Source organism: Dendrobates tinctorius, unplaced genomic scaffold, assembly GCF_039654945.1.
Source record: "Dendrobates tinctorius isolate UK_male_01 unplaced genomic scaffold, ASM3965494v1 ptg000184l, whole genome shotgun sequence".
Classification (NCBI taxonomy): Eukaryota; Metazoa; Chordata; class Amphibia; order Anura; family Dendrobatidae; genus Dendrobates; species Dendrobates tinctorius.
Window position 1 is genome coordinate 4,330,001 of NW_027361851.1, and position 21,010 is coordinate 4,351,010.

At 46.5% G+C, this 21,010-nt stretch overlaps 1 protein-coding gene across 3 annotated transcripts in view; it reads right to left on the reverse strand.

Annotated features, from left to right (window-relative positions):
- ERCC6 (ERCC excision repair 6, chromatin remodeling factor) overlaps positions 1–21,010 on the reverse strand; it is a 258,882-nt gene that overhangs the window by 213,514 nt on the left and 24,358 nt on the right. For 2 of the 3 annotated variants that reach the window (XM_073552075.1, XM_073552074.1), the window contains exon 2: positions 17,077–17,437. In XM_073552075.1, coding sequence (XP_073408176.1) covers positions 17,077–17,423 — 347 coding nt within the window. In that variant the 5' untranslated portion in view covers positions 17,424–17,437. The remainder of the gene's footprint in view (positions 1–17,076; positions 17,438–21,010) is intronic. The other variant, XM_073552073.1, reaches the window with a different exon arrangement.

Sequence of the window (21,010 nt, forward strand, 5' to 3'; positions counted from 1 at the left end):
TTGTATCAGACCAGGTGATACAAATATTAGTTGTATTATCTCCACCATCGCTGCAAATTGAACAAAAACTGTAGAAATGATAAAGGTCATACAACTTGTGTGTATGCATACTCACCTGGACAGGAGTAGTAGTAAATTCATGATGCACAAAACACAGCATCCTGAATTCACTGGTACACCTGGGCAGGTGATTATTGTTTCGGAGTGTATAAAAACAGAGTGCTCTCGGTACAGGTATCAAAACAGGTTTTTTATTAACATACACACAAGAAAACAATTTTACACCATTTGATATTGCCATTCCACCTGTCCTACATCAGACATAAAGTAGGCTGCATATTGGTCCCTCATTTGGCCAATTTCAACTGATGACCCGAGAGGGTGCAGAGTGAATTCAGGCAATGGGTTTGCAGCTGGTTCATCGAGTTCAAAGTTAGGGTGCTCTTTAGCCATCACAAAATTGTGTAGAACCACACACGCCTTCACCATCTCATCCACTGTTTCAAGTTTAAGATTAATTGCTGTGCCGAGAATGCGCCATTTGGAGACAAGAATCCCAAAAGCACACTCTACAGTTCTTCGGACCCTGGTGAGTCTGCAATTAAATATTTTTTCGTGTGATCCAAGTCCCGGCTGGAGTAGGGTTTCAGCAGGTTTTGGCACATTTGGAATGCCTCATCCCCAACCATTACAAATGGCTGTGGCAGACCTTCGGTGTGGGGAAGAGGCCGTTGCATGAGGAAATTAAAATGGTTGCCATACAACCGACGGCCCATGTCAGAGTTCTTAAAAGCCTGGGAATCATTGCCCCGGCCAAATGCCCCAATGTCCACTGCAACAGACAAGTCTGCATCCGCAATGGCCATGAGTACTGTAGAAAAGTACTATTTGTAGTTATAGTACTCCGATCCACTTCTTTTGGGTTTGATTATCCGGATATGTTTCCCCATCATCCGCTCCCAAACAGTTGGTGAAATTGCAGACTCTGCAGAATTTTTCGGCAATATCAAGCCACTTTTCCGGGGTGGGCAGGGGCATAAATTCTGGACAGAGAACGTCCCACAATGCCCAGCAGGTGTCCACAACTATTCCCGACAAGGTTGATATTCCAAGCCGATACTGGAAGTGGAGTGAAGATAGGGTCTCTCCAGTAGCCAGGAATCTGCCAAACAGAGAAAGAACAAAGATTAATATTTATGTCTAGGGTTTTGTAAAACACTAAAATAAAAAAATATTTGTACATGGCATAACAATAATTCTGCAGGCTTTTGTTTACTACATATGGCAGAACAATAATTCTGCCTGCTTTTGAATAGTACATGGCAGAACAAAAAAAAAAAAAAAAAATATGCTGGGATTGGTTTCTAAATATTACGTACCGTAATGTGACCAGGATCCGTTCCTCAGGAGGAATCGCACGACGGAGCCGTGTGTCCTGTCTCTGGATGGCTTCTTGAACACGAGCAAGCAAATCCCTGAAGCTTTCTTGGGATACCCGGGTATAGTCACTAAATTTCTCCGGGTTTCCTTGGAGCTCGCTGTAGAGGGTATGGTACGCTCCACGGCTCTCCCGGAGTTCAAAAAAATCGGATGTATCCACAAACGCCGCCGCTGTCTCTCTCTCCCTTTGTTGCTGGCAAGCAAATGCAAAAGCCTGAGACAGCGCGATGTCCAGATCCAAATTGAAGCGAAAACTCTTCCAGCGCAGATCCATGTTTACAAAGGAAAAAGCAACAAAATCTGTAGAATTCAGCTGTAAACAGGGTCTATATAAAGAATTCCCATGACACACGCCCATTGGTGTCCCATTGGTGGAGTCTGCTTCAAGAATTTTTCAAGGATTTTCCTCCTGTGAAATGTGACACCTAGAGAACGCATGCGCCTAAAAAAACGCAAACGCATGTAAAAATGCATGAAAATGCATACTAACGCTGCGTTTTTTTGTCCTCATGCGCACGCTGATGCATCAAAAAAAAAATCACTGCGTCTACATGCTTTTGCAAGCTTTTTTTCTTGCGTTTCATGTGCGCTCGAAACGCTGCGCAAAACGGCGCAAATGTGAAAGTAGCCTTACTTGGGTAACTACAAATCTTAAATTCCAGTAGGATGGATGGATGGAAACGTGGTAATTGTAAGTCAATTGTTGCCATGACAAAGTTTTCTCCTCTCATTAATCCCAGCTTACAAGGAATAGCTGGGATTACTGATGTCTGTGACAAACCTTGGGGACTGGACATCAGGATGTTTCATAATTCCTGGGAAGAAAGGAGAGTTACTTTCGGGCTCTGCAGGGAACAGGAGAAGAAGAATTCCATCCATACTCTTTCTCTGATGGATTTCACGATCCACTGGATGGAACAAATCATCTGCCACTGAGGGAAGAATTGGGAGTTTCAGCCTACCTACCATTCTGGCGTCTATCTAAAACTATTTCTGCCTTGTCCCGATTTTCACTTCTCTTTGTATTGAAGGGGCTGGTTCTGTAGTAGACGAAAGGATCTCCTCCTTAAGTTCTTTGGTTTAGGCTAAGCTTTATTCTTATCTGAGGCCTTTTCAGATAAATCTTCTATCACCAGGCCAAACATTTATTCTACCCAGAAAAGAAAGGAACAAAGTTTAATGAGCTTCCGTCAACCAGAAATACTTGCGGAGTTTGGCCGTCTACTTGTAGTGGCCATCGCGTGGTACTGCATACTTGCCTCCTATTCAATTCAATAGTAGGTGGATGCGCAGAACCCTGCAACAGCCACTACAAGTAGACAGCCAAGCTCCGCAAGTATGTACTTCCAACCGGTAGCTGCCTCCGTCTCCGTTAACAGCTGATCTGCAGGGGTGCTGGGTGACAGACCCTGGCCAGACGATAAAACATCAATGTAATAGTGGACAACCTCTTTCATTTTGGCTAAAATTGTGGAATGGAGATGTGTTTTCGAGACTGCTCACCCCACAGAGTATGACACACGTGACGATTTTGACCTCACTGACTCCGTGGACGCATCTGCCAGGAATAACGTGGACTACTGGAGGTGAGGCAGGGAACCTAACAGATCCTCTCTGGGAGTTCCCATACAAAGATGATCTACCAATGGATTCAACCAACAAAACTAAGCTTGCCACACAACTATAAACATTCGTTTTCAGTAAGGCTGCCAAAGTCTCCTAGGATTTTCTCAACAGGCTGTTCATTTTCCGATCCAATGGGTCCTTAAGCTGAGAAGAATCTTCAAAACAGCAAAGTAATATTTTTGGACACTTTCGCCTTTGAAAGTCTTCATGTAAAGAAAACACCATTTTCTTTTTTGATCCAATACCCTCGAATATTTCATTCTGAACAGTCTGAGTGGTGTTACTTCTTCCACGTCTATGGTATTCCTTACTGCTGTAAGAAGTTTCTCCATATCTTCAGATGAGAACCATTTCTTTTTCTCCACGGCCAAGTCCGAAGGTTGAGGTTAATTCTCCTGCTTCCAGCAATTTCCCGGTATAGACGTGCGATATTCCTAACAGTTGAGTCCAACTCCTCTTCTAAACTCATTTTTCTCTTGTTAGACCCTGAAGGAGTCCTGGATGTGGATTGGTAAAAGGAGGCCAGGGAAGGTTGAATCACTTGGCAAACATCCCCTTAAATTTCGTCCATTAAGGAAGGCTATTCCTCTTTAATGACCTTGTCTGTGCATCCCTGGCATAGTAGTTTCGCATGGGAGAAGGAACGCTTCCTAGTACATATTGCATTTACGGCTTACATGCAAGACCCTAGTTCCCCTGAAAGGGGAGAAGGAGAAGGTCAAGCTAAAAAATTATCACCTGCACCTTAGAATAAGACCTACCAATGTCAGGAACCTTTCTGGAACTGGGTTAGCGCTGGGTTGTGCACATGTAGGTCAGGAAGAACATAAACCCTTCAAAAGTCAAAGGATAGGCCCTACCTTAGGGTTTCTTCTATCCAGGGTACTAGTATCCAAGTGACCAGACCGAGTAAAACTCCTTCCTCTGGCCTGAAGGTGAAAACAAGGGGGACTCCCTTGCATTCACTAGCAGAAATCCTGTACGCTGAATCCACTACATGCACACTGTAATGCACGGTAATTCATGTGTTCCACCCCATAATGCACCCAGAAGTGAGCTGTACAGGAGCTCCCGGCGTCTTGTCACTTCTGGTAATCGCACGTGCAGTCAAACAGAGTAGGGAGGTGGAAGGCTGCGGAGCTCCATGAGGCCCCAACATGCAGCCATTCAACTTTACAAATAAGCAACGGGTAAAGAGACAATTAAACCTCCAGAATTCAGTAGTGTAATAGCAAGAAGTGGTAATTTAAAACTTAGCTTTTAATAATACTAAAATATAAAATATTAACCAAGTAAGTCAACATTGACTAAAGTGCAAACCGTGCAACAGCACACCAAAAAGAGATCAATATATACATATGTCACCAGTACTGACCACCAAATAGGACCATCGGTCCCAGCATTGTAAGACTAGCGACAAAATGAAAAGAACCTAATCAGAAACAGTCAGTCATCTAGAGTGTGCCTCTGTTATAGACCCTGGTATACACGGACATTTAGACTGCATTATCCCCTTCACAACATGTGCAATACTGGTACGGCGCATGTCGTGTCTCCCTCTTTGATATGGGCTCTGGCACTGAGCCCACATCTTTTCCGGCACATGTCAGCTGTTTTGAACAGCCGATATGTACCCGCAACAGCAGCAGGTGGAATCGCTATCCACCCGCGGCTGTTAACCCGTTAAATGCCCCCGTCAAACTGACAGCGGCATTTAACACGCGCTTCCGGCATGTGCACCGGAAATCCTGCCCATCGGTGACCCAGACACATGAACGCGGTTCACCGATGGGTACGCATTACAACCAAAGGTCTCCAGCACACCTCTATGGTTATCACAACCGGATTGCTGGTTGGCGCTCACTGAAAGTCAGCAATTCTGCTACATACAGGCCATCTGATCATCGCCTGTTGATGGGCAGCTTCTAGTCTCCAATGTAGACTATTGAAGCATGGCAAAAGTAAAAAAAAAAAATTTTTTAAAAATATTAACAATTAAAACAAACAAAAAAAAAAATAAAAAATCAAAGCATACATATTTGGTATCGCCGCATTCGCAATCGCCTGATCAATATAAAGAAAGAATTAACCCGATCGCTAAACGGCGTAACAAGAAAAAAAGTCAAAACGCCAGAAGTTTTTTTGGTCGCCTCAATGTTGCATTAAAATGCAATAACGGGCGATTAAAAGATCGTATCTGCACCAAAATGGTATCACTAGAAACGTCAGCTCGGCACGCAAAAAATAAGCCCTCACCCAACCCAAGATCATGAAAAATGGAGACGCAATTTATTCTTTGGATTTTTTTTCACCACTTAAATAAAAAACGAACCTATACATATTTGGGGTCTATGAACTTGTAATGACCTGCAGAATCATAATAGCAGGTCAGTTTTAGCATTTGGTGAACATGGTTAAAAAAAATCCAAAAAACAAGTGTGGAGTGTTTTTCCCGTTTTTGAGTACACAATGGTGTTCAAAAGTACAACTTTTCCCCGCAAAAAATAAGCACTCACATGGCCATAAAAAAGCTATGGCTCTGGGAAGAAGGGGAGCGAAAAAAAAAGGGCTCTGTCATGAAGGGGTTAATGGTCCCACAAAATCCTCAAATACTTACGTATCACATAAATAATTAGGCATCATATAAAAGTAGTGGACAGTGGTGAGCAGCGCACCCTTGTGAACTATCCACTTCCCCAGTCATCACCATATGGGCCCTACTCCGTTACCCCACTACTGATGATTGGGTGACAGGGTTCCTTCTTTTATATGATTCCTAATTATTTATGTGATGCCTAAGTATTTATGGGGATTTTGTGGGACCATTAATGCAGTCTATATGTCCATATATACCAGGTATATTAACAGAGGCACACTCTGGATGACTGACTGTTTCTAATAACATCCTTTTCATTTTGTCACTAGTGTTATACTGCCAGGACCGAAGGTCCTATAAGTTGGTAAGTAGTGGTGACATACTATATATATGTGTTGTAGCATTGCAATGTTTGCACTTTAGTCAACGTTGACTTATTTGGTTAATATTTTATATGCTAATATTATTAAAAGCCAAGTTTAAAATTACCACTTCTTGCTATCACAGCCATTCAACTTTACCAAAAAGTGGAAAAGGAATGGAACGGTACTGTGTCCAAAGGAAACAGGAGCAGCAAGCGTCCGCCACTGCCCAGCTCGAATTCCAGGTACACAACAGTCTCTGCCACTGGCCACAGAGCTCAGCAAAATGACCTTCTCATGCCCCCATAGGGACAGGAAACACACTGGTGAGAAGATGTGGGAGGGGCTATTTGACCTGTGTATTCTGTCCCTTTTCTTTGGTGTTGTCGTGGAGGACGATTAAAGAAAATACTGGTAAATATGTTCTGGTTGTTGCATCATATTAAACTCGGATATAAACCATGCCCTCGTCGGCGTTCAAGATATTTTAACAGAAAAATAGGTATTAGACCTACCGATAATGATGTTTCCCGGAGTCCATCCTGACAGCAACATGGAGGACGTCCTCCTCCTCCTTACAGGGACAGGAAAGCACACTAAAGGTTAAAAGGTCCTGTCCCACCCACTTTCCCTCAGTGATTTAACGAGTACCACAGCGTAGATACAATAATTGAAATAATACTTTAATGACAAATGATATTACAGCATATGACATAACATGAACAGGGAGGAAACTACCCGTACTGTCAGGATGGACTCCTGGAAACATCATTACCGGTAGGTCTAATACCTACAGTATTTTCCAGGACATCCACTTGACAGCACCATGGAGAGTACCAAAGCACCTCCTCAGGGTGGGATTACCGCCTGGAGAACCTTTCTCCCAAATGCGGTCTGTTGACCAGATAGCACATCAAGCTTGTAGCGCTTGCAAAATGTGTCAAGACTGGCCCAGGTTGTTGCCCTACAGACTTGCTCCACCGAGGCGCCTGCTCGCTCGGCCAAAGAGGCAGATACCGCCCAAATAGAGTGGGCCCTTAGGCTATCTGGTGGATTAGTGCCTTTAGACTGGTAGGCGTTTGAGATTACCGAAGTAATCCATCTTGCGGTGGATGCCTTAGATGCTTTTTTTTCCCCCTTATTTTTTCCCCTCAAAAAGGATAAATAGGTTTGGTTCAATACGCCAACTGTTAGTGGCCTCTATATAATCTGTAACGGCACGTCTCACATCCAAAGAGTGGACACTCTGATCCTTTTCATTGCGAGGGTTGTCACGGAAGGATGGTAACACTATCTCCTGGTTTAAATTTTGGCTAGAGGCTACCTTAAGAATAAATGCCAAGTCTAATCTCAGGATTATATGGTCTTCTCTGATTTGGAGATATGGGTCTATGGTGGACAGGGCCTGGATCTCAACAATTCTCTTAGCCGTGGTTATGGCTACAAGAAATGCCATCTTCCGAGTGAGAGTCGAGATGGACATCTCCTCACTGGGGACATAAGGATTCTTACATAGGGATCTGAGGACCAAGTTAAGATCCCAAGGTTGGGGTGAGCTGCCTGATTGTAGGGCGTAGCCGTTGTGTGGCCCTTAAGAACCTTACTACTCAAGGGTGAGAGGCCAGGTAGTAATCAAAGAAGGAGCTCAGGGCTGAAATCTGGACCTTTAAAGTGCTGGGTTTAAGGTCTTTATTAAACCTCGACTGCAGGAAGTTTAGGACGCTAGGGAGGTCAGGGGTTCCCGCCACGAAGTCGGACCTGCCACCCTCCAGACAGAACCTCTCCCATATCTTTAGGTATATTGCGGATGTGACCAGTTTTCTGCTGGCCTGTAGAGTAGATATGACCTGATCTTATAAGCCTTTTGCTATCATGATGTCCCTTTCAGGATCCAGGCCGAGAGGGGAAGTCTTGCTAGATTCGGGTGGCGGATCTGGCCATAGTGGATAACATCTTTCTTCAGAGGGAGCTCGATTGGGCTTTCCACTGCCATGGTCCTCAGTAGGGGAAACCAGTTTCTTCTTGGCTAGTATGGGATGACCATCATCACTTTTGCGCGGTCCTCAAGGATTTTCCTGAGTACCGCCGGGATGAGTGCCAGCGGTGGAAACGCGTATGAGAGGGGTTCTTCCCAGACCTGTCTCAGGGCATCTATGCTTTCCGGATGGTCAGCGGGGTTCAGGGAGCAGACTCTGGAGACCTTCGAGTTTTTTCAGTTTGCGAATAGATATATTCTGGGGGTCCGCCAGCGCTGACACAGTTGGTGGAATATCTCCTGGTTCAGCTCCCACTCGGTCGGGCAGACTTGCTGTCTGCTCAGATAGTCTGCTACTACGTTCTGAGAACCCTCCAGGTGAATTGCGGTTACTGAGCGTACTACGCCTTCTGCCCATGAAAATATTAATGTACTTTATATCTATCCTCCTGTGCTCCCTTGCCATCCACATTCACCACCCCATCCCCCCTCCATCACGACTCATACACATCAGCCCCTCTATACTTCCCTCTCCCAAGTACAGCTCCCATGCAATCCTCACCTTCCTGAGAAACCTCAGCCCATCTTGCCCAAACACATTGCAGAAAAAAAAATACTTACAATTCCAACAACTAATTGTTCTTTATCTTCCTACTCCTACTGATTGCAGGTGACATCTCCTCCAACCCTGGTCCACCATCCCCCAACCTCAACCCCTACCCTACCTCATATCGAAACCATAATAATCTTATTAATATTACTTGCACTCCCTCATCTCCATCTTTTAATTGTGCCCTCTGGAATTCATGGTCTGTTAGTAACAAGCTTCCTTTCCTGCACAACTACTTTCTGAACAACTCTCTTGATCTGTTGGCCCTCACTGAAACCTGGATTCAGGATTCTGACACTGTCTCTAATGCTGCCACTTCCTATGGTGGCTTACAATTCTCTCATTCCCAGAGACCCACAAACAGACATGGTGGCGAAGTCGGAATACTCCTGTCCCCACAATGCACTTTTCCAGGTCATCCCCCCCAGTTCCATCACTCTCATTCTCTTCTTTTCAGGTCCACACCTTCAGGCTCTTCCGTCCCCTTCTCCCTCAGAGTAGCGGTCATATACCGGCCCCCAGGCTCACCCACCCACTTCCTTGACCACTTTTCAGCCTGGCTGCCGCACTTCATGTCCTCATAACTACCAACTCTTATCCTGGGAGACTTCAACATCCCCATTAACAGCCCTACTTTCACATCTGCATCGCAGCTTCTATCACTAACCACTTCACTAGGCCTCTCGCAGCTTTCAACCTCTGAAACACACAAGAACGATAACACCCTTGATCTGGTCTTTATCCGGCTCTGTTCAATATCCCACCTAAATAACTCACCGCTTCCACTCTCTGACCACAACATTCTCTCCTTCACGGTCACAAATCCTCGCCCACCCCAGCTCACTCCTACCTACCACACATTCAGAAATCTACATGCCATTAACCCTCAGACACTTTCAGACTCCCTACAGTCATCACTGTCCCCAATCTCCTCTTTGTCCTGTCCTGATCTGGCTGTTCATCACTACGACGACACTCTTAGAAGCACCCTTGACCAAGTAGCTCTCCTCACCCTGAGAACCTCCAAGTACAGCGTAAAACAGCCCTGGCTCGCATCGCAAAATCAACTTCTCCAGCGATGCTATAGGAGTGCTGAACGCCTATGGAAAAAAACCCAAACACCAGAAGACTTTATCCACTTCAAAGTTATATTAAGAACCTATAACGCTGCCCTTCACCTCGCCAAACAAACCTACTTCAACACCCTGATCTCCATACTAGCCAACAACCCCAAGAAACTTTTTGACACTTTTCACTCCCTCCTCAGGCCAAAAGCACAAGCCCGTATCACAGACATTTGTGCTTATGACCTGGCCTCCCACTTTATAGAAAAGATAGATAATATCAGTCAGGAAATCTTCTCCCAACCACCAAGTGCTGTGACTCCCATCCCTTCCTGCATCTCCCCTGGCTCACTTTCCACATTTGATCCCATCACAGAAGAAGTCTCCAGACTCCTCTCTTCCGACTACATGCACTACCAACCCCATTCCCTCACATCTCCTCCAGTCGTCACATCTCACCTAACTGCAATCTTTAATCTCTCCCTCTCTTCGGGTATTTTCCCATCCTCCTTCAAACACGCCATCGTTACTCCATTACTAAAGAAACCTGCTCTCAACCCATCCTGCACAAACAAGTACAGACCAGTCTCCAATCTCCCCTTCGTCTCTAAACTTTTGGAGCGCCTAGTTTACTCCTGCCTTACCCGTTACCTCTCCACTCACTCCCTTCTACACCCTTCATAGTCCGGCTTCCGCCCCCCCACATTCGACTGAAACTGCACTCAAAGTGACCAATGACCTCCTGACAGCAAAATGTAACGGTGACCACTCTCGGCTCATTCTTCTCGACCTATCTGCAGCTTTCGACACTTTTGACCACCGTCTCCTAGTCTCTAGGTTCCAGTCACTAGGCATTAAGGACACTGCTCTCTCCTGGTTCTCTTCCTATCTTTCTGACCGCTCCTTCAGTGTTTTGTTCTCTGGCTCCACGTCATCTCCCCTTCCTCTCACTGTCGGGGTACCTCAGGGATCAGTCTGTGGGCCCCTTCTCTCTCTACACGGCTCCAATTGGACAGACCATCAGAAGATTTGGCTTTCAGTACAATCTTTATGCTGATGAGACACAACTACATACTGACATACAGTTGTGGCCAAAAGTATTGACACCCCTGCAATTCTGTCAGATAATACTCATTTTCTTCCTGAAAATGATTGCAAACACAAATTCGTTGGTATTATCTTCATTTAATTTGTCTTAAATAAAAAAAAAAAAAAAACACAAAAAGAATTGTCCTAAAGTCAAATTGGATATAATTCCACACCAAACATAAAAAAGAGGGTGGACAAAAGTATTGGCACTGTTCGAAAAATCATGTGATGCTTCTCTAATTTGTGTAATTAACAGCACCTGTAACTTACCTGTGGCACCTAACAGGTGTTGGCAATAACTAAATCACACTTGCAGCCAGTTGACATGGATTAAAGTGGACTCAACCCCTGTCCTGTGTCCTTGTGTGTACCACATTGAGCATGGAGAAAAGAAAGACCAAAGAACTGTCTGAGGACTTGAGAAACGAAATTGTGAGGAAGCATGAGCAATCTCAAGGCTACAAGTCCATCTCCAAAGACCTGAATGTTCCTGTGTCTACCGTGCGCAGTGTCATCAAGACGTTTAAAGCCCATGGCACTGTGGCTAACCTCCCTAGATGTGGACGGAAAGGAAAAATTGACAAGAGATTTCAACGCAAGATTGTGCGGATGTTGGATAAAGAACCTCGACTAACATCCAAACAAGTTCAAGCTGCCCTACAGTCCGAGGGAACAACAGTGTCGACCCGTACTATCCGTCGGCGTCTGAATGAAAAGGGACTGTATGGTAGGAGACCCAGGAAGACCCCATTTCTTACCCCGAGACATAAAGCCAGGCTGGAGTTTGCCAAAACTTACCTGAAAAAGCCTAAAACATTTTGGAAGAATGTTCTCTGGTCAGATGAGACAAAAGTAGAGCTTTTTGGGCAAAGGCATCAACAGAGTTTACAGGAGAAAAAAAAAAAAAAAAAGGCATTCAAAGATAAGAACACGGTCCTTACAGTCAAACATGGCGGAGGTTCCCTGATGTTTTGGGGTTTCTTTGCTGCCTCTGGCACTGGACTGCTTGACCGTGTGCATGGCATTATGAAGTCTGAAGACTACCAACAAATTTTGCAGCATAATGTAGGGCCCAGTGTGAGAAAGCTGGGTCTCCCTCAGAGGTCACGGGTCTTCCAGCAGGACAATGACCCAAAACACACTTCAAAAAGCACTAGAAAATGGTTTGAGAGAAAGCACTGGAGACTTCTAAGGTGGCCAGCAATGAGTCCAGACCTGAATCCCATAGAACACCTGTGGAGAGATCTAAAAATGGCAGTTTGGAGAAGGCACCCTTCTAATATCAGGGACCTGGAGCAGTTTGCCAAAGAAGAATGGTCTAAAATTCCAGCAGAGCATTGTAAGAAACTCATTGATGGTTACCGGAAGCGGTTGGTCGCAGTTATTTTGGCTAAAGGTTGTGCAACCAAGTATTAGGCTGAGGGTGCCAATACTTTTGTCTGGCCCATTTTTTGAGTTGTGTGTGAAATGATCAATGTTTTGCTTTTTGCTTCATTCTCTTTTGTGTTTTTTCATTTAAGACAAATTAAATGAAGATAATACCAAAGAATTTGTTTGCGCAATCATTTTCAGGAAGAAACTGAGTATTATCTGACAGAATTGCAGGGGTGTCAATACTTTTGGCCACAGCTGTATACGTCATCCCCCGACCTTACCCCGGCTGTACTACAGAACGCCAGTGACTGTCTGTCCGCAGTCTCCAACATCATGTCCGCTCTCTATCTGAAACTCAACCTCTCCAAAATTGAACTTCTTCTGCTCCCGCAGTCTACTAACCTCCCTAAATCTGACATTTCCCTCTCCGTGGGTGGCACCATAATAACACCACAGCAGCAGGCGTGCTGTCTGGGTGTTATGTTTGACACCAATCTCTCCTTCACATCCCATAGACAATCTCTTGCCCGCTCTTGCCGCTTACACCTAAAGAACATCTCTAGAATCTGCACTTTTCTCACCATGGAAACAAAAACCCTCACTGTAGCATTGATCCACTCAATTGGACTACTGCAACGCTCTATTAATTGGCCTCCCCGTTACTCGACTATCCTCTCTCCAGTCCATACTTAATGCAGCAGCCAGGGTCATCCATCTGGCTAATCAGTACTCGGACACGTCCACTCTTCACCAGTCCTTACATTGGCTGCCCATTCATTATAGGATCCAATTCAAAGTACTTGTTCTCACCCACAAAGCTCTCCATAGTGCAGCACCTCCCTACATCTCCTCCCTCATTTCCTAACCAACCGCTGCGCTCTGCAAATGTCTTTCGACTAACCTCTGCACTAATTCGTACCTCCCACTCCCAACTCCAAGACTTCTCCCGCGCTGCGCCAATCCTCTGGAATGCTCTACCCCAAGAAATTAGAACTATCCACAATTTGCATAGTTTTAGGCGCTCCCTCAAAACACATTTGTTCAGAGCGGCCTATCACGTTCACTAATCAAAGTCATTCTATGTGTAAGTGTGCATGTGTAGCCCATTCACTATCTCCATCCATCCATCCCTCACTCCCTCAAGATGGCTGGACCATCATTGTAAATACACCATGGTAATTACACACCTGTACTTTGTATCTCTCCCACCTCAATGTAGATTTTAAGCTCTCACGAGCAGGGTAGTCTTGTTTTGCTTTAATTTTTATATTTTTAACATTGAATCTTATGACTTGTGTTTTGAAACTGTAAAACCGTAAAGCACTGTGGAATATGTTGGCGATATATAAAGATTATTATTACAATATTCTCTACTCGAGGACCTGAAGTGGTCGATGCCTGGGACCTCCCTGGTGCTTCAGGAACTAAACTGCTGCCACATTGTCGGACAGTATTCGAACGGGTTGATTCTTTAGGGTAGTCCGGTTTCGTCTTAGGGTTCCAAAACCACATAAATTTCCCTGAAGTTGGAGGATCTGTCTCTGATGTCTTCTGGCCATTTGCCCTGAAAGATCTTCCCTTCTACATGGGCTCCCCATCCCCACATGCTGTCATCTGTGGTGACTATTACGTATGGAGAGGTGGTCCATAGTACACCCACCTGCAGGTGTTTGGGCTGTGTCCACCACCGAAGCGATCTCTTTACAGGCCCTGGTATATTCATGGGTCTGTCGAGTGAAGACTGACGCCGATCCCATATCGAGAGAATCTTCTCTTGTAAGGGTCTCAAATGGAACTGAGCCAATCTGACGCACGGAATGCATGCCGTCATAAGGCCCAGAACCTTCATGGCCACTCTTATGGCGGTGCGGTGCTTCAGGAGGTCTTCGACTGTTTTGTATTGCCTCCTGCTTTTCTTCTGGTAGAAGGGATATCCTGCATCCTGAGTCTAGGAGTACCCTGAGGAAGACCTTCCTGCTCTCTGGTATCAGGTCTGACTTCTGCCAGTTGATAATCCAGCCCAGGAACTCGATTACTGTGATCGTCTGGTTTCTGTCTCTGATGAGCGCTTCTTCTGATCCTGCCACCAGAAGAAAATCGTCTAAGTATGGTATAATCACGATTCCTTGGCTTCTCAAGTAGGCCACTAACTCTGCTACCAGCTTTGTGAAGATTTGGGGGGCTGAAGCCTGCCCGGATGGGAGGCATTGGAACTGGAAGTGGCAAGTCCGGGTCGGTAGTTTGACTGCGAACCTTAGCGGTTTCTGGGATGAAGGATGGATCGGGACCTGATAGTAAGCACTCTTCTGGTCGAGGGTGCACATGACAGCGTCCCGGTCTATGAGATGTATTGCTGACCGAACTGATTCCATCCAGAACCTTTTGTACCTGACCCAGGCATTTAAAGGTTTTAAATTTATAATAGTTCGGGCCTCACCGGATGGTTTTGCGATGTAGAATAGTGAGGAGTAGTGCCCCTTGCCCATCTCTGCCAGGGGAACCGGCGCTATAACCGCCGAACTATCCATATCTTGTAGGTCTGCCTACATGGCGGAGTCAGTCAGGACTATGGTGGGGGAAATACATCTTTCGGGGGGAGTGGAGCAAAGTTCTATGCTGTAGCCCTCCGCAATGGTTATGAGTACCGATTGGTTGTGGCGGAGTCTTCCCCCGATGCCAATGGCGTCATTGCCTCTTAGATCTGGAGGTTGACGCAAACAGGGAGCCCTTGCTTCTCCCACCCTGGCTGTGGGAGCTTCTGTAGGAGCCTCTGTTGGACTTGCCCTGGCTCCTAAAGTCTGGCTGTCTCCCAGAGAAGAATCCTATCCAAAAGGTCTGGGGCCGTTTTGTTTTTTTCTCGGGAAATCCCTTGTTTTTGTCAGAAGCTAGTTCTAAGATGCTGTCTAGAACTGACCCGAACACTCTTAGGCCCGAGAAGGGGAAGGAGCATAATTTAGACTTTGAAGCATTATCCCCCGACCAGGACTTAAGCCAGACAGCTCTCTGTGCTGCATTAGACAGGGAACCTTTCCTGGCTGCAAATCTGACTGATTCGGCCGACGTGTCTGATAGGAACGCCGTGGCTGACTTCATGAGCGGAAGAGATGCCAGGACATCGGCTCTAGGGGTCTTGTTGGTCAGATGTTCCTCCAACTGACCCATCCATAAGAACATACATCTGGCCACCGAGGTGGCTGCTATGGTAGCTCTAATAAGAGCTGCAGAAGTCTCCCATGTCCTTTTTAAGAGAATGTCCGCCTTTCTGTCCATTGGGTCACGGAGGCTTGAAGAGTCTTCAAACGGGATGGCGGTCTTCTTGGTGACCTTGGCTACCGGGACATCGATCTTAGGAATCTCTTACCACAGCCTTGTCTCATCTGGATCAAAAGGTAATCAACCTTTTAAGTCACAGGACAATACCAGTCGACGATCGGCATGCTTCCATTCCTCTAGGACCATAGCTCTGATGTGTTCACTTATAGGGAACCCCGTCTGTCTCTGATGTGAATTCCCCGAACATCAGGTCCTGTCTGGATTGTGGCTTAGGGACTTCCTCAATCTGCATAGTGTTTCTTACAGCCTGGACCAACTCGTCAGTGTCCTCCGACTGAAACCGGTACTTCCTGCCCCGGTCATGGCTGTTTGCTGGGATCTCTCCTTCCTCTGGATCAGAGTCCTGGAAGTCGGAACACACGAGAGAGGTTGGTTCGGACTCTGGCTCTGCCTCCCACCTTGCGCGCTTACGGCTAGGCCCTGGGCTGGGAGGCTGTTGTCGTAGGAGGCTGGACTTCGTCCCGTATCAGGGATCTCATCTCTGAGAGGAGGGATGGCTGCTCATCTCTTATGGCCCTTGATGTACAAGGTCCACAGAGGGTTTTGCCATGGGTGTCTGGTAGCTTTACGCGGTATACAGGGCATCTGACAGATTTTGCTGAGGCCTTGCCGGAGTCCTTAGTCACGGTCGGGGGAGCTGCTGGGGTTCTCTTATCCTAATGGCATAAGATAGGGATAGTCAGGTCAGTCCATCCTTTAAATGGCAGCAGGGCTGGCTGTGGGGAGGGTGGTCTGCTGCGCCAGGCGCACTTACCCCTCCGTCTGGTGCTTCTGCTTCCATTGCAACGGCTTCTCCTGCTGCAGCCAGTCACTCTCCCCCGGAGCGCGCGCTGCAGTTCAAACCCAGCGTCCGTGACATCACCGGAAGTCTTCTCGCGAGACGCTGGGAAACCAAGCGCCGGACACTTCCGCGTTCCACCCTGGAATGCAAGTTGCCGCTTGCGCCCTTGACGGCGCCTGCTCGTGACCTCAGCACCCACCCGGAAGCCCAGCTGCCTGCGAGGACTGTGCTTCACGCCGCCTCCATCGTCAGGGATCCGGCGGTCAGATATCTGGAGCCGAGAGCCTCCCACCGGGAGGAGCGTTGTCCTGCTCACTGGCCTTTGGGGCAGAGGGACTCCCCAACGGGAAGTTTCGGCCCTGGGCTTTTTGACAGGGGGAAGGATTGGACTGGCCACACAATCCACTTGAGCACTCCGGTAAGCTCTGCGCAGCAACTCTTCATGTGTCCCTCCATGCAGGGACAGGAGAAACACTGACGGAAAGGGCGTGGGACCTTTTAACCTCTCGTGTGCTTTCCTGTCCCTGTAAGGAGGTCCTCCATGGTGCTGACAGGTGGACGTCCTGGAAAAATGTGTTGAAATTTCCTGTCGGATAAAAAAAGATTAACCAAAAACATGCGATTCAAACTGTAAAGTGTCACATAAATGGGGCTGTGATACAGATCCCAAAGCAAACGCTGGCCAGTGCACTTCTGTGCAACATCGTAGCCCACTAAAAATTTGTTGCGCCCCGGTAGTCAAAACTCCAAATAGTGAGGGCATATCCTGGTCATAGGAACAAAATTCAGTAAAATGTTTTGTTTCAAAAGTTGTGTTACCTCTTACCTCAACTCCTCTTTAAGTTCGTGTTGTTCATTCTCCGCTTCAGCCACTCGTGCTGCTTGGCTGGCTTTATTGATGGCATTATCTACTTGCTGCAAGACCCCACGCTCCAGAACTTCTTGGTCATACACCGCTAAACCAAGCCCTTGCAGTTCTAGCGCTTGTTGTGCTGTTCCCACCGCCTGGATCTGGTGCCGATCAATCTGCAGGACGGACTGTATTTTTCTTGATGAGATTTCTGGAGCATGGGAAAAATGAGACTGGCTTGAGGTGGCTGAGGCAGATGGTCCAGGACAATCATGGCAGCCTTGTTGCTCTGCAAAATCTGATGTCTTTGGTTCTTGTTCCATGGGTTGGGCTTCCTCTAGCACACAGAAAGATGAAAATGACTATTCAGTATACAAAGAAAGACAAGCACACAAAATAACGCAACAGCGATATCATATGCCTCTGACAGCAATAATATGTGCATCTAAAATTCCCAACTGTGCTAATCGGTGCAGCTACTGTAGCAGTAATAACAGGAGCATCTGAAATTCCTGCAGACAACAATGAAACCCATGAAAATTGACAAAACCAAAGTTTTAGATGAACAGATTTCTTATTAGACATTTGGCATTGATGACCTATTTTTAGCATAAGTAATCAATATGAGATAAGCTGGACTCAGACATCCCCACCAATTAGCCATTTTCACCGCCAATTCTGGCCCTATGTAAAACAGTGACAGCAACTATTCTGTCAGATATTAAAAGAAAATCCGGCACCCACACAAATGTTGCACTCATGAACTATTTTAAGGATAGATATTCAATATCTTAAGCCTGGAAAACCTTTTAACAGTGGGGAAACATGTATATTACTTACCAGTAATGTGTTTTTACAGAACCCATGACAGCACCGAGAGAGGGGATCCACCCTTCAAGGACAGGAAAACTTCAAGATAAAAAGGGCGGCTCCTCTCTCCGCATCAGTGGATTACAGAGCATGAGAGGACCTCCGAGTTAGTGTACAAAAATGTATTATTGTTATTTATAAAAGCACCATTGAGTCCATGGTGATGTACATGAGAAGGGGTTACATACAAATTACAGATTTTGCATAGAGTAAGCAAACTAACAATGATAGATTCATACAGAGGGGAGAGGACCCTGCCCTTACAGGCTTACATTCTACAGGATGGTGGAGGAGACTGTAGGTTGGGGGGGCTGCAGCAGCTTCGGTGTTGGTGTATGTATATACATTCATACAAATTATCCTTAACCCCACGTTAAGTAGTAAACTATATACAATAACCCTCCAACCAGAAGGTGATGGCTTATGGCAGGAGCGAATATAAGGGTACTGTCATGGGTTCCGTAAAAACATTACCGGTAAGTAATATACGCGTTTTCCTGTCACCCATGACAGCAGCAATGAGAGCATTACAGAGAATTATTCTATCAGGGAGGGACCATAGCATGTAGAATCCTTTTCCCAAATGTGAGATCAGAAGAGGCAAAAAGACCCAGTCTATAGTGGCTATAAAAGGTAGAAGGTGACGATTAAGTAGCTGCCTTATAGATCTGATCTACAGACACGTCTGCTCTTGCAGCCCAAGACGTTGCCATCGCTCTTGTATAGTGGGCCCTTAGTTTGTCCGGGACTGGTCTTTCTGTGCCTACATAGGCCAATCTGATAGCTTCCCTTATCCACCTGGATAGGGTACCCTTTGAGACTCCCGTCCCCTTCCTAGAACCCTGGAAGAAGATAGGGCTTTGCTTATCATTCCTTCAAGATTTTGTCGCCAGCAAATAATGAAGGCGGCATCTCCTGACATCTAGGGTGTGGAACTTCTTTTCCCTATCATTCTTTGGATTAGGACAGAAGGTAAAGATATCTCCTGTGACCTATGGAACCTAGATAGTACCTTAAGCCCCCGTCACACACAGCGATCTCGCTAGCGAGATCGCTGCTGAGTCACAAGCTTTGTGACGCAACAGCGATCACACCAGCAAGATCGCTATGTGTGACACTTACCAGCGACCGGCCCCCCTGCCGGGTATCGCTGATAGTCCTCGAATGGCCTGGACACTTTTTTGATCGCTGGTCTCCCAGTGGCCAGCACGCATCGCTGTGTGTGGCAGGCGGGAGACCAGTGATCAGCGAGCTGGTAACCAAGGTAAAAATCGGGTTTCTAAGCGCCACGCGGCGCTTAGAAACCCGATGTGTACCTTGGTTACCAGCGTGCTGGTGCAGGGAGCTGGTAACCAAGGTACACATCGTGTTTCTAAGTGTCGCGCGGCGCTTAGAAACCCAATGTGTACCTTGGTTACCAGCTCCTTACACCAGCACGCTGGTTTCTAACATACACAGCGGGTAACTAAGCAACATGCGTCGTGCTGATCAGTGGTGAAGCTGCCTGTTTGGCAGCTCACCAGCGATCATGTAGCGATGCACCAGCGATCCTGACAAGGTCATATCACTGTCGGGATCGCTGGTGCGTCGTTGTGTGTGACGGGGCCCTTAGGCAGATAAAGCAGTTTTAAAACCTGACCCTGCCTATCGTCCATTATCATGGTAAATGGAGAATCAGCGGATAGGGCCTGTATATTGCTTACTCTCCATGCTGACTTAATGGCTACTAAGGGTCCCATCACATTTAGCGATGCACCAGCGATCCCGACCACGATACGACCCGGTCAGGATCGTTGGTGCATCGCTAAATCGTCGCTAGTGAGCTGCCAAACAGGCAGATCTCACCAGCGATGTAGCAGCGGTCAGCGGTCGTTACTTACCTGTCAGACACTGCGATCAAGACGTCCTCCCGCCCGCGTCCAGGACGTTCTCACGCAATCAGCGATAGCCAGCGGGGGAGCCGGTCGGAGGCAAGTATCACACTTAGCGATATCGCTAGCAATATCGCTGCTGCGTCACAAAATCGGTGACGCAGCAGCGCTATTGCTAGTGACATCGCTATGTGTGAAGCCCCCTTAAGGGTATAGTCTTTAATGTAATTAGTTTTATTGACCCTTCAGTTAAAGGCTCAAAGGGGGATACTGTCAAAGCATTCAAAGACCAGGTTCAAGTCCCATGGAGGGACCTTGGTCCCTGGGACTGGTCTGGATCTAGCACACACCTTAATAAACCTGACCACCCACTGGTTACCCACGAGGTTATAAATATACACAGCCCCCAAGTCCAGTAGCTGAATTTTCAAGGTACTAACCACCAGGCCCTGTTCCTCCCCCTTCTGAAGGAACTCCAGGATCTCTTTTAGGGGCACCTCTCCTTCCAGAGAACACCCTGTAGATGACAGGAACTTTTTCCTGGTCCTACCGTAAAATTTTTGTAGTGACTGGCTTCCTACTAGCAAGCAAGATAGAGACCAGGTTGGTAGAAAACCCCTTACCCTCTAGCACTGACCTCTCAAGTTTCAGGCTGTTAAATGACACCCAGTCACCTGAGGATGGAACGAGGGCCCCTGAGCTAGAAAGTCTTGGATCTCTGAAAGGACCCACGGTTCCATGACTGACATGTTCCTCATCCAAAAGAACCAGCTTGCCTTGGGCCAAAAGGGGGCTATGAGTACTACTCTTGTCCTGTCTGACCTGCCTGAGAACAGCTGGTATTAGACAGATTGGGGGAAAGGCACAGGTCAGGGTGAAGTCCCATTTGATCCAAAAGGCATCTACCGCCTGAGAATTTTCTTTTGGATCCAGGGAGCAGAATCTCTCCACTTTGCTGTTCCGCCGAGTAGCAAAAAGGTCGATTTCAGGCCACCCCTATATGTCCACCAAACATCTGAATATTGCCATTTTGAGAAACCATTTGCCTTATAGAAGTGGTCTGGGCTCAAAAAATCTGCTGTTATATTGTGCTTTCCTCTGATGTAAAGTGCAGATAGAGAAAGGATATTTCTCTCCGCAAGGATGAAAATTCACTTGGTAATATATAT